Below are 12,876 nucleotides of genomic sequence, written 5' to 3' on the forward strand. Positions count from 1 at the left end.
GTTGGGCGCGGTGAAGGTCACAGTCAGGAGCTCCGTCCAGCCGTCCCTGGGCTTCAGCACACACCTAGGTCCTCGCCCAGGACACACCTTCCCCCAAGAGGGAGCTGTGCGCCTAGAGTGCATGGCCCGCAGCGGAGAGCAGGTGTCACCACGGCGGCCATTCACTGTGGGGGGTGGGGGGAGTGCCAAGTAGGGCTGGGTCCTGGGGCAGAGACCAGGGTGGCTTGTCTAGGCCAGGGGCTGCCTGCTGTGCCATGCACGCCCCCTCCCCAGGCCACCGAACCCGCAGAGCCTCCTGCTGGCCCAGAAGGTGGCAGGTCCCAGAGGCCTAATACTGTCTCCTGCTCCTCCAGAAAATGCAGCTGTGATTCGTCTCTGGGAACCGCGGCAGCCAATCCCACAAGAGCAATAATAAACTTCCTTCCCTGAAAGTGGCCTGGACCTTGATTTGTGCCTCCTGCTCCTCTCTGTCCCCCACTGCTGATTGGCCAACTTCCAGGGACTTCCCCTCTACACCAGGGATCCACTGAGACACACCCTCAGCCAGGCTGGCAAGGCATAGGAGGGAGCCCCTGGGGGTGTTCATGGGTCAAGGGAGTCCTGGGGCCATGTGGGTACCTGAGGGGCCAGGATTAGGACACTTCAAACACTCCTCCCTGCGACTTAAGATGGCTCTGATCAGCTAATGGCTCCTCTGGTCCTGCCGCCATAGTGAGTCTGGAGGGGCCTCAAGGGCCCCAGTGCAGGTGGAGCATGGGCTCTCCCCAAGAGCAGCTCCCAGCCCAGAGCAGCCAGGCCCCAGGAGGATGCACAAGCCCAGGGCCCCCTGGCCCCTTGGGGAAGGAGCTCCCATCAGGCCCCCCAGCCCCAGCCCCAGGCGATGTTGGCCTGGTCTCTGTGCTTGGAGCAGCCTGTGCTGAGCCCTGACAGGGCAGATCTGCAGGGCCTCCAGGGGGCGCTCTCACTACGGGGGGACAGGGAGGGAAACTGAGGGCCCAGAGGAAGAGGGGCCAGGGCCCCCAACACACAGCCTGAGGAGCTCGGGAAAGGAGCTCTCCTGTGGCCGATGGAGGGCCACAAACGCAAGCAATCCAGTGTCCAGTGAGGGACCGCCGAGGTAGGCAGCCTCCTCTGGACATAGGGCCTTCTGTATGGAGGCCATGGAGGCCTGGGCTCAGCCTGCACTAGTCCCACTCACAGCCCTGACCCAGGGGCCAGCTCTGAACTATCATTAAGCCCTCTGCCACTGAGTCCCAGCCCCGTCCCCAGATAGAACCCCCATGGACCTCAGACTCACTGAAACTCTAACTACCACACGGAACTCAGTCCTCTATGAGCCCCAGACCTTCTCTAAACCCCCAGATTTCACCTGGCTGGTGGGGAGCCCTGCCAGCCCCGCAGCCTTCTGCCTTCATGGGCTCATCTGAGAGGCAACACCTGTGCCCAGCTCCTGTCCCAGGACCTGTCAGTGGCACCTGCCCATCTCTCAGGCTCTCTCCCCCACCCTCCCCCAACCTGGCACTGCTTCCCCTGAGGTTCCAGGACATCATCTGGGCCTGTCCACCACCCCCTCAGCCTGTCCCCTCCACGTCACCCATGGTTATTTTTCCAGCACAGACTGACTCTGGCAGCTGGGGACTCCAGGCCCTGGAAATCCCAGGGTCCAACAGGGTGGGGGAGGGATCCCAGCATCCTCACTCCCTCCAGTCCTCAAATTCCTTTTGGACTTGACTCTGTAGAGGAAGAGCCTTCTCCTAACCTGTACCCCACTCAGCTCCCACCCAGAACCAGTCTCTTCCCATATGGACCTCCTGCCATGGCCCATCTCTCCAAGGAACACTTCACCCTGGCTGCCAGGGAGCTCCCCCAGCTATGCAGGGTCTTCTCTGCCCCAGCCCAGGGCCTGCACTTAGGAAATATGGGAAGAATGGGTGGATTAATTAATGGTTTCTGCATGTGTAGCATGTCAGCCCCTCACAGCTGGGCAAAGAAAATAGTCACCTCTTAACATATGCCAGCTGATCCCCTCCAAGCCCCACCCTCCAATCCCAGGACACCCACCCACAGGGCTCCCTCTGAAGGTGCCTCTAGCCCCCTGGAACTGCTTGTTCAGTTTTTCTTATCATGAATAAAAAAAATCAGCTCAGCCAACCTGGTGTCACAGTGTGAGTCACTGAGATCATCCTGTCCTGTAGGTAGGACTAGCTTCAGCCCTGCACCTGCCCAGCAAGAGCCCCCACCTGGGCCCAGTTGCTCCAGGCAAGAATGGCTTTCTCCAGGGTGCCTCAGGGCAGGCTGAGCAGGTGGCACAAGTTTCCACAGATCAAGTCCCCAAATCTCAGCTGCTCAGACACAGACACCCTCCATGAGCAGGTGACGGGCATGAGCACTTGTGTACCCTGCAAGTAGGGGGAGCACGGGGCCTGGAGCCCTGGTACCTTTGTGATGGCAAAACCAGAGCTGGTTGTGAAATGAAATTACAAAAAGCTTGTGGTGAGTGACCAGCACCTGTCAGCCCTCCCCCTCCCTCAGCCTTCCCTTAGGAGGCCTAAAGAACCCTGGGCCCTGCCTTTTGGATGGTAAATAGCTGCCCTGGGAGTCTGGATGCTCCCTCTGGAAACATTACAGGTGCCTGTGAGGACAGCCTCTCTCCTCCGCTTCTGTGAGCAGGCTTCATGTTAGGGACCCTGCACAGGCCTGCAGCCGCAGAGAGTGAAAATTTTTTCAAAAAAGAGGAAAAAGCCCAGTGATAGGCTGGATCTAGGATGACACCAAATAACCTCCAAATGTTGTGAGAATCTGTGGATCTGGGCTCAGAATTAAAAGTTTGTTTTCCTCTGGGTCCACGGGTTTAAAATAAAATATGAAGTTCTCCTCTCTGAGCGCTGCCTGCTGCTTCTCCACCTTTAGGGGTCACAAATGTGTTCCCATTTCTTTAAAATCGTTAGGGGCCAGGCTTGGGGACACTGGCCTATGATCCCAGCAGCTCAGGAGGCTGAGGCAGGAGGACTGGAGTTCAAAGCCAGCCTCAGCAATGAGGAGACGCTAAGCAACTCAGAGAGACTCTGTTTCTAAATAAAATGCAAAGTAGGGCTGGGGGTGTGGCTCAGTGGCCGAGTACCCCTGAGTTCAATCCCCAGTTCCAAAAAATAAATAGAAATAAAATAAAATAAAATCAGTAGGAAAAAAATGAATGTAGTCCAACTTGAATTACACTCACTTTTATACTCATGGCTCATAAAGCAATTTGCAATGTAATGGATGGAAAAAGGGGCTGGCTGACAGGCCAGGCTTAGCTTTCTGAGATGGGGCACACCAGATGATCAGATAAGGAGCAGATGACAACTATCACAATAACAGCACACACTCAGATAGTCCCTACCCTCTGCCACCCCTAGAAGCAGCCCTAGGAGGCAGCTACCACTTTATCCCCATGGTATAGATGAAGGTGTGAAAACACAGAGAGGTTGAGTCACAGGCACAAGGTCACACAGCCAGGAAGTGCCCTTCCTGTGTGGGCGCAGTTCACCCCTAAACACAGCACTGGGCCCACAGAGGAGACCAGGTGAAGTCCATCCAGTACTACCTGGCCATTTTAGAGATCGGCCGGCAGAGGGGCCTACATCTAAGTGGCTCCTTTTAGTTCCAAGGTTTCGTGATTTGAACATGAGGGTAAGTGGCAGATGTAAATTTGTGGCACTTGGTGTGGGTTGGGAAGACTCTGTGCTCAGAAATTCTTTTTTTTTTTAGTGACTTTTTTTAAAAAAATTGTAGGTGGACACAATAGCTTTACTAATTTGTTTATTTATTTTTAAAGAGACAGAGAGAGAATTTTAATATTTATTTTTTTAGTTCTCTTTAGACACAACATCTTTGCTGGTATGTGGTGCTGAGGATCGAACCCGGGCCACAGGCATGCCAGGCCAGCGTGCTACCGCTTGAGCCACATCCCCAGCCCGATAGCTTTATTTTGTTTAGTTATTTTTATGTGGTTCTGAGGATCAAACCCAGTGCCTCACACGTGCTAGGCAAGCGCTCAACCACTGAGCCACAACCCCAGCCCAGCACTCTGAAATCCCATCCATAGTCCCCAGAAGTTAGGGGGCACCCCCTCCACCCTATGAGGTTGTTTTTATCCCCTTGCTCCCAGACCTGACTGCAGCCTGGTTGGGGAGATTCTGCAACCCACCTTTCTACTCACCCCGAGAGAGGGGGAGCCCCAGGAGAAGCCCGAGTCTCCCTGGAAGTTGTCTTCTGAGTTACACCCTCTGGTCTCCTTGGGACTTGTTTCCTGATAAAGAGGTTCAGAAGCCCACGTGCCTGCGGTTGGAGGTGGCCATCCGAGGGGCGAAAGAGGAGGAGTCTGACTTGCACATCTTTACTCAGTTCAGGTTCTTTTATGAAACAACCACGCGTTACTTTGGTAAAATGAAAATCAGTTTGATTTAAAAAAAAAAAGACACAGAGACAGGAAGTGGGAGTGGGAGGACTCAGGCCCTGCCAAGATGAAAGAGGAAGCTGTAATGACAATCTGCACCTTGGAGCCCCAGGTGGGGCCAGACTGCAGAGCCCAGCGGTACTGCTGCCCAGCGGTGCGCCCCAGACAGTCCCTGACCCTCCAAGTCTCAGTGAGATACTGCAGGAAGCGGGAAGCGCAACCTGGCACTAGGAGGTGAATAGTGATCGATAACTAAAAAGAATGAGGCAGAGAGTTCAAAAACACACTTCAACACAGCAGGAGGCACACGCCCCCCACACACACTTAAAAAAAAAAAAAAAAAAAAAAACCTGTCCCTCAGCTGTTGCTGGGTCCCAGGGTATTTGGAAAATTATTTGGAAAAATCTATGCTTTGAAAGCCAGCCCCCGCTCCTGCCCAAATTAAACAGTAACCACCCAAGGTCAAGGAAAGGGACTTAACGGAACAGGTTTCTCTCCAAGGGCTGGCTCGGCCTTGACCAGGCAGGCCCACCCCCACCTGCCTATAAAGACCTCTGCCTGTTCCAGGGCCACACAGCCCCAACTCCTCACCATGCTGGGTGTCACGGTTCTCGCTACACTCCTGGCCTGCGGTAAGCTGGGGACAGGGACGGGGTGGGCTGCACTCAGCCACTGGGGAGCTCAGACTGGCCTCCTGGGGACATGGACAGGAACAGGAGCCCTCTGTCCACCAGGAAAGTCACTTTGGGGTCCAGGGTGGGCCTGGCTACTGAGCAAAGGTCAGATGAGCCACCTCCTGCTAGGCCACCCTGTCTCCACCTCAGCAGGACAGGGCTGAGAAGCTGCCTCCCCGGGTGAGGACTGGAGATGAGGGGTGGAGGCCCAGAGAACAAGGAGGCTCTCTGTCCTGCCCAGCCTCCACCGCCTCTCCCCCGCCCACCCTGCCCTTCTCAGGGGCAGCCAGCCCCACTCACCCGCCCTCCTCCCTCCTGTTCCTCCAGCCTCCAGCTGCGGTGTCCCCAGCTTCCCCCCCAACCTCTCAGCCAGGGTGGTGGGAGGGGACACTGCCGTTCCCCACAGCTGGCCCTGGCAGGTGAGTGTGCTGCAGAGTGGGACGCTGGATGGAAAGGGAGGTGCAGGTCCCCAGGACCTGAGGGCTGACAGGGGGCTTTCCTGCACCCTCCTGCAGATCTCTCTCCAGTACCTCAAGGATGACACTTGGAGACACACCTGCGGTGGCACCTTGATCTCCAGCAACTTTGTCCTCACGGCTGCCCACTGCATCAGGTGAGCAACATGACACCCACATCACCCCAGGGGCAGCCTCAGGAAACTGCTTTCATTGAGCACCTACTGCACACCCCAGGCTCTGGGGTAATCAACTACTGACATCCACTGAGTTCATTTATTCAGTCAATGAACATTTCTGTGCACCTGCTGTGTGCTCAGAAACTGCAGTGAACACAGCGTCTGCTCTCAGGGAGCTGATATTCTAGTGGGAGGCAGAGCAACAGGTGGATGAGGAAATATCTAACGGAGAAGAGGCAGAAGATGTTAAAAATGCTGGGTTTCTAGGCGATATAGGAGCAGAGAAATGAAGGAAATGGGGTGGATATCATCCATCTGGGGAAGGGTACTTCACAGGGAGGGAACAGCCAACATGGTGGCCAGGAGGAGGGAGCCTGCTTGGTAGCTTTGAGAAAGAACAAGCAGGAGCATCAGTCAGGGCACAATGTGCAGGGAGGGGAGGGAGGGGAGTGGGAGAGGAAACCAGAGGCAGGACATTCAAGCTCCTGTATGAACTTGGGCTTGGACCCTGAGCAAGTTAGAGCTACTGGAAGGGCTTTGGCGGTGGCATCCAGAGACTCACACAGCTGAGTCAAGAATGGGGGGAAGAGGGCCAGGGCACAGGTTGGTGACCAGCGAATGGCAGTCCTAGGAGGTGAGCTCCGGGCTCCCCCACCTTACAGAGGAGGCACAGGTGGTCCAGCCCCCTGGATGGAATGGCAAGGCCACACCTGGAACCCCAGTCCCTGGAGGCCAAGCCTCGGGCCCTTCCCCTTGTCCTGCAGAGGGGCAGTGAGACAGGCGCCCCTCCACAGGGAGTCCCACAAGGGGCCTCACAACTCAGCCTCCAGACCCCCAAGTCCCCTCGTCTGACCCCTGGCGGGCAGGGACCACTGGCCACCTTGACCTGGTTCCCCTCCCTGCCCAGCAACACCCTGACCTACCGAGTGGCCCTGGGAAAGCACAACCTGACAGTGGACGAGGAGGGCTCCGTGATCCTGGGCGTGGACACCATCTATGTCCACGAGAAGTGGAACTCCTTCCTGATTCGGTGAGTCCCCCTGCCCAGGGTTAGGGACGGTGGACAGGGAGCTGCAGAGCCTGCCCCACCCCAGCCACACCCTGTCCCCCCCACACAGCAGGCAGGTGATGAGGCTCTGCTAAGAGGAGCAGGGGACCTTCCTACCCCATCCTTACCTAAGCACTCCCAGGAGGTGCCCCAGGAAGGAAGACCCCACCCCTCCACACTGCCTCCCCTGACTCTCCTGTACTGGGTCTGGGCCACCCACGAGGCAGCAGGCCTGATAGATGCCCTCTCTCAGTTAATCTCCCAGCAGCCCTGGACAAGCCACCAAGACTCAGAGAGGTTAAGGAATATGCCCCAGGGTGCACAGCCCAGCACAAGGCCAGCTAAGAATCAAGCTGGGTCTGTTTAGGGTTCCCAGCCTCCATTCTGGTCATGGAAAATATTGAAATGGCATCTTTTATTATTATAAGCACGCTGTTTTATCATTATACATACCCCGCTTTTATTCTTATGATTTTCAACTTCATTTGTGATGGTGCGCACCCCGCAAGGTTGAGAAGTCTTCTGCTTCCCGTCTCTTCTGATCTGCCTTTCACAGTTGGAATGCTTAAGGACACTCTCTGGTCACCTTTTCGTGACCACAGCTCACAACCCCAGGTCTCCTAGCACAGTCTGGAGAGGTCAGGGCCCCTCTGCCCACTCATGACCTCTGCTTTGGATTCCAGCAATGACATTGCCCTCATCAAGCTCGCAGAGCCTGTGGAGCTGAGTGACACCATCCAGGTGGCCTGCCTGCCAGAGAAGGACACCGTGCTGCCTCAGGACTACCCCTGCTTTGTCACTGGCTGGGGTCGCCTCTCGAGTAAGTACAGACACAGGGGGAACCTCCAGAGGCTTCCTGGAGGAAGCAGCTGTCAATCAGCAGCCACACACACCTCTCTTCCTTTCTGCCTGAACATTTTCACCTCTTTTTGAACTGTACAATAATAACTGCTAATATTTATTAAGCACATATTATGTGACAGATGTTAACAGATGCATGTAATGGGTGCAGGAAGGATTAAATAGATTTGTTTAAGGCAGGGCTTGGCATGTTGTAAGTGACATATGAGCCCACTAAATAAGCCATGTGGGGGTGGGGAATTAGATCTTATGGTATACCCCATGCCCAAATAGATTGCAGCTGAATTAAAAGATTAAATGCAGGGGCAGGGCATGGCTCAGTGCAGAGCGCTGGCCTAGCATGTATGAGGTACTGGGTTCCAACCTGAGTACCCCATAACAAATAAAATAAAGGTATTCTGTCCATCTACTAATACAAAAAAAGGTCTTTATAAAAATTTTAAAAAAGGAAAAATATAAATGCAAATGAATGGAACTATGGGAAACAGATTCAGAACAATTCTTAGGACATTTTGGGTTAGAATGATCCTTAAATATTTAACCCCAAAGTCAGACCTACAGGGAAAGGAGTGAGGATTCAACCCCCAGAATCCCAATGAAAGACAATTCAATCTGGGCACCGTAGCAGGAAGATCACAAGTTCAAGGTCAGTCTAGCTACCTACCCATTCCCAAATTAAAAACAGAAAGGGCAGCCAGGTGCAGTGGCACACTCCCATAATCCCAGCTGCTCCAGAGGCTGAGGCAGGAGGTTCATGAGTTCAAAGCCAGCCTCAGCAATGCCCAGGTGCTAAGCAACTCACTGAGACCCTGTCTGTAAATAGATGTGGCTCAGTGGTTGACTGCCCCTGAGTTCCATCCCCCGTAACAACAACACAAATACAAAGGGTTGGAGATACAGCTCATAGGTAGAGCACACTGGGGTTTAATCTTCAGCAACACACACACACACACAATGTTTTTATTTAAATTTAAAAAAAAAAAAACAGACAACCCAGCACACATCTGTGTCTTGAGGCTCTGAAGGTAGCCCCTGCACCCCTTCCCCACCTTTAGCAGATCCTTGGCTGGCAGAGGGTCCCAAAGAGCACTTGTGTGGTCCCTATTGAGTTGTAGCAGGACTCAGCTGCACCCGTCCCAGGCTCTGGCCCCCGCAGGCCTGGGCTAGGAGGAGCAGGGCAGCCTGGCTGCTCCCTGCTCACGGCCCACTCCCTCCCTCCCCAGCCAATGGCCCCATCGCTGACGAGCTACAGCAGGGCCTGCAGCCCGTGGTGAACCATGCCACGTGCTCCAGATGGGACTGGTGGAGCTTCTTGGTGAGGAAAACCATGGTGTGCGCAGGGGGCGACGGCATCACCTCCTCCTGCAACGTGAGTGTCCAGACCCCACACAGGCCCTGCTCCAGGCAGCCACACCACTGGGGACACTGGAGGGTGGGGCAGACCACATCTCTCCTGGCAGGAGACTGAGCCCTGCCTGGGCCTGGTAGGCTCAGGGGAAACCTGTCACCACTGCCCCAGCACAGGGTGACAGGAGGAGAGCTGAGCATGAGCAGCTGCATTCAATTCCCTGTGCCACCCCTTATTAGCTCTGTGACCTGGGGCAGACTGATGAACCTCTCTGGACCTCAGCCTTCCCTCTGATGGAAAGCGCTGTAGCAAACACTTCCCAGCCTTGCTGTGGGGACTAATGAGTCAAAGGGCCACAGAACAGGCTTCACTGAAGTCTCTGTGCATGTCCCTGCCACCAGCTGCGTCAGTCCAGGCAGGCTGGGGCGTCAGGGAGTCTGAGAACCACAAAACTTCTAAGATAACCAGGGACTGTCCTGCTTCCTGACCCACGCCCTCTCCCCACTCCCACCCTCCTGTCCTGCCCAGGCTCCAACAGGGCTCCAGGCCCCAGCGGTTCTCTGGGCAGCTCACAGAGGCTTAGCCATGCAGACCTGAACACCCAGGAAACCAGGGCACAGAGAGGGCTGACATCATCCCGATCATACAGCCAACCAAGGGCTATCCTGATGCCCCAGGACTCCCAGAACCAGGCCAAGGCAGCCCCACGCCACATTTCTGTGCCTTCCTCACCAGGAGCAGGCTGAGGCCAACAGTGGGTACTGAGGCTCACAGCTCAGCACATGCCGGCCCCAGCCCACTGCTCAGTCCCCAGCCTGTCCCTGGGGGAGGCCTGGGGACTGATGCCTGCTGGGGTCACCTGCAGGGGGACTCGGGCGGCCCGCTGAACTGCCAGGCGGAGGACGGTGCCTGGGAGGTGCATGGCATCGTCAGCTTCGGCTCCAGTAAGGGCTGCAACGTCCGTAAGAAGCCCGGGGTCTACACCCGCGTGTCTGCCTACATCGACTGGATCAACCAGGTGGGCCCCGTCCACGCCCCGCCCAACCCTCGCTCATTGACAGAGTCGACCACGCCCACTCCCGAGCCCCTCCCTCTCTTTGGAAAAGCGCTGGCTGAGTGCTCACTGCTGCTGACCTGAGTTAGGTGCAGTGAAGGTCACAGTCAGGAGTCCCATCCAGCCGTCCCTGGGCTTCAGCACACACCTAGGTCCCCGCCCAGGACACATCTTTCCCCCAAGAGGGAGCTTTTTCACCGTAGGGAGCGGTGGGGGGTGGGGGGAGTGCCAAGTGGGGCTGGGTCCTGGGTTAGAGACCAGGGCGACTTGTCTGGGCCAGAGGCTGGCTGCTGTGCCATGCACATCCCCTCCCCAGGCCACCCGCACCCACAGAGCCTCGTGCTGCCCCAGAAGGTGGCAGGTCCCAGCGGCCTAATACTGTCCCCTGCTCCTCCAGAAAATGCAGCTGTGATTCGTCTCTGGGAACCGCCGCAGCCAATCCCACAAGAGCAATAATAAACTTCCTTCCCTGAAAGTGGCCTGGACCTTGATTTCTGTCCCCCGCCCCTTCTCTGCTGCCTGGCCAGCTCCCCAGGAGCTGCCCCTCTCTACACAGAGGCCCACTGAGAGACACCCTCAGCCAGGCTGGCAAGGCCTAGGAGGAAGCCCCTGGGGGTGTTCATGGGTCAAGGGAGTCCTGGGGCCACGTGGGTACCTGAGGGGCCAGGATTAGGACGCTTGGAACATTTTTCCCCTCCTCTGACCAAGCTATGAATGAGGTGGCTCTGATAAGCTGACATCTTCTCTGGTCCTGCCGCCATAGTGAGTCTGGAGGGGCCTCAAGGGCCCCAGTGCAGGTGGAGCATGGGCTCTCCCCAAGAGCAGCTCCCCAGCCCAGAGCAGCCAGGCCCCAGGAGGATGCACAAGCTCAGGCCCCACTGGCCCCTTGGGGAAGGAGCTCCCATCAGGCCCCCCAGCCCCAGCCCCAGGTGATGTTGGCCTGGGCTCTGTGCTTGGAGCAGCCTGTGGTGAGCCCTGACAGGGCGAGATCTGCAGGGACTCCAGGGGGAGCTGTCACTATGGAGGGACAGGGAGGGAAACTGAGGCCCCCAGAGGAAGAGGGGCCAGGGCCCCGAACACACAGCCTGAGGAGCTCGGGAAAGGAGCTCTCCTGTGGCCCATGGAGGGCCACAAACACAAGCAATCCAGTGTCCAGTGGGGGACAGCCGAGGAGGGCACGCACCCTCCTTTGGCCACTGGGGCTTCTAATCTGTAGTGCTCCTAAGAAAGTGCTGATCTACTGGGTGGTCCCCAGCCCTAGACTCTGGCCTCATAGGAGAGCCTTAGCTACAGCTTTTCTGATTGGTCCAAAATTATTCCATTTCCCTATCAGACTTCAACTCCTGGAGTTTAGGACCTGGGACCTGCCTCCCACCCTCCCATGATGCCTAGCAGATTGTCAGGAAAGACTTTATTTACTCAGCAAGAAATGGATTCCACAAGGAGCCAGGCACCTGCTTGGTTCTGGGAATCCAAGGATTGTTTGGACAACATCCCTGTTCTGCTAAGGGAGCAGATTGCTGCATGCCTCAGTACTCATGCAAAAATAGAACAAGAGACTGGAGACACTGAAGCCACTGTCAGCTGGCAGGAGGAGTCTGGGATGGCTTCCTGGAGGTGGTGACACCTCAGCTGAGTCTTAAAACTTAATTAGAGGATCTCTGTGTACAGAAGATACTGCTGATTGCCTCACCAAAACTGCGTTCCCAGCCACCTTCTCTCATGTCTGTTTCTGTTGGAGATCATAAATGCTAATTATTGACTGTCCCCAGCTCTGACCTAGGGTAGCACCATTAATCTCTATGTTGATTGAGCACTTAGTATGTGTTAGGCTCTCTTCTGTAGGTTTTACATTTATCTCTATACCCCCAAAACAACCTTATGACTTAGACTGTTATTAACAACATTCGCCATTTTACAGATCAGAAAACTGAGTTCAGAGAAAGCCAGTGACTTCCCAGCGTGGCTTAACTAGAAAGTGGTGGAGCTGAGATCCAAACTTTGGTAATTTGGCTCCAAAACCTATGTATCTGACTACCACGCGGCACCGTCCTGCTGTGTAAGGAGAAGTTTGCTAGAAAAGTAAATGGTTCCTGCCAACAGGGGCCTGAAACAATTGCTGCTATGCCTTCCCCTTCTTGTCCTGAATATAGTCATGATGGCCAGAGCCAGGGAAGCTGCCTTGTGGCCAAGAGAACTGCAAGGACATCAGCTCAGACCCCACCATGTTACACATCCCAGGCCAGCAATCTATCTCTCCTAAATGTCTTGCTACATAAATAAATAAATAAATAAATAAATAAATAAACCTGATTCATTTTTGCCACTGTAGTAGGCTTTCAGTTACTTGCAGCTCAACACTTTCCTGATTCATATCAGAGGGAAAAAACAAAAGAGGTCACTTTCCTGGCTGAGGGGACAACTTGAGCAAAGCCACAACTACCACACAGAAAGAACTCTAGCAGCTGGTCTTGCCAGAGCAGAGGAGGTGTTGGGGTTTTATTCAGAGGACACCCATGGAGAGGTTTTAGACAAAGAAGTGAGGACTGAGCCAAGCACAAAGGTGCAAGCCTGTAACCTCAGCAACTCAGGAGGCTGAAGCAGGAGGATTGCAAGTTCAAGGCCAGCCTCAACAACTTAGTGAGACCCTGTCTCAAAAAAATAAAAATAGGGGCTGGGGATGTGGCTCAAGTGGTAGGGCGCTCGCCTGGCATGCGTGCGGCCCGGGTTCGATCCCCAGCACCACATACAAAACAAAGATGTTGTGTCCGCCGAGAACTAAAAAATAAATATTAAAATTCTCTCTCACTCTCTCTAAA

General features: G+C 55.1%; 1 protein-coding gene across 1 annotated transcript; it reads left to right on the plus strand.

The window, feature by feature from the left end:
• Positions 1-5,030: 5,030 nt before the first annotated feature.
• Positions 5,031-12,010, plus strand: LOC144249172 (chymotrypsin-C-like). Its single transcript, XM_077791377.1, has 8 exons — positions 5,031-5,070; positions 5,440-5,531; positions 5,628-5,725; positions 6,654-6,776; positions 7,478-7,614; positions 8,879-9,024; positions 9,869-10,021; positions 11,948-12,010. Exons 1-8 carry the CDS (start codon positions 5,031-5,033, stop codon positions 12,008-12,010), a joined length of 852 nt encoding a protein of 283 aa, XP_077647503.1.
• Positions 12,011-12,876: the final 866 nt, after the last annotated feature.

Source organism: Urocitellus parryii, chromosome 11 (assembly GCF_045843805.1).
Source record: "Urocitellus parryii isolate mUroPar1 chromosome 11, mUroPar1.hap1, whole genome shotgun sequence".
NCBI lineage: Eukaryota > Metazoa > Chordata > Mammalia > Rodentia > Sciuridae > Urocitellus > Urocitellus parryii.

Coding starts and splice junctions, on each gene's coding strand:
- LOC144249172 (XM_077791377.1), top strand. CDS start 5,031: ATGCTGGGTGTCACGGTTCTCGCTACACTCCTGGCCTGCG. Junction 6,777..7,477: donor TGGAACTCCTTCCTGATTCG/GTGAGTCCCCCT, acceptor TTTGGATTCCAG/CAATGACATTGCCCTCATCA. Junction 9,025..9,868: donor GCATCACCTCCTCCTGCAAC/GTGAGTGTCCAG, acceptor GGTCACCTGCAG/GGGGACTCGGGCGGCCCGCT.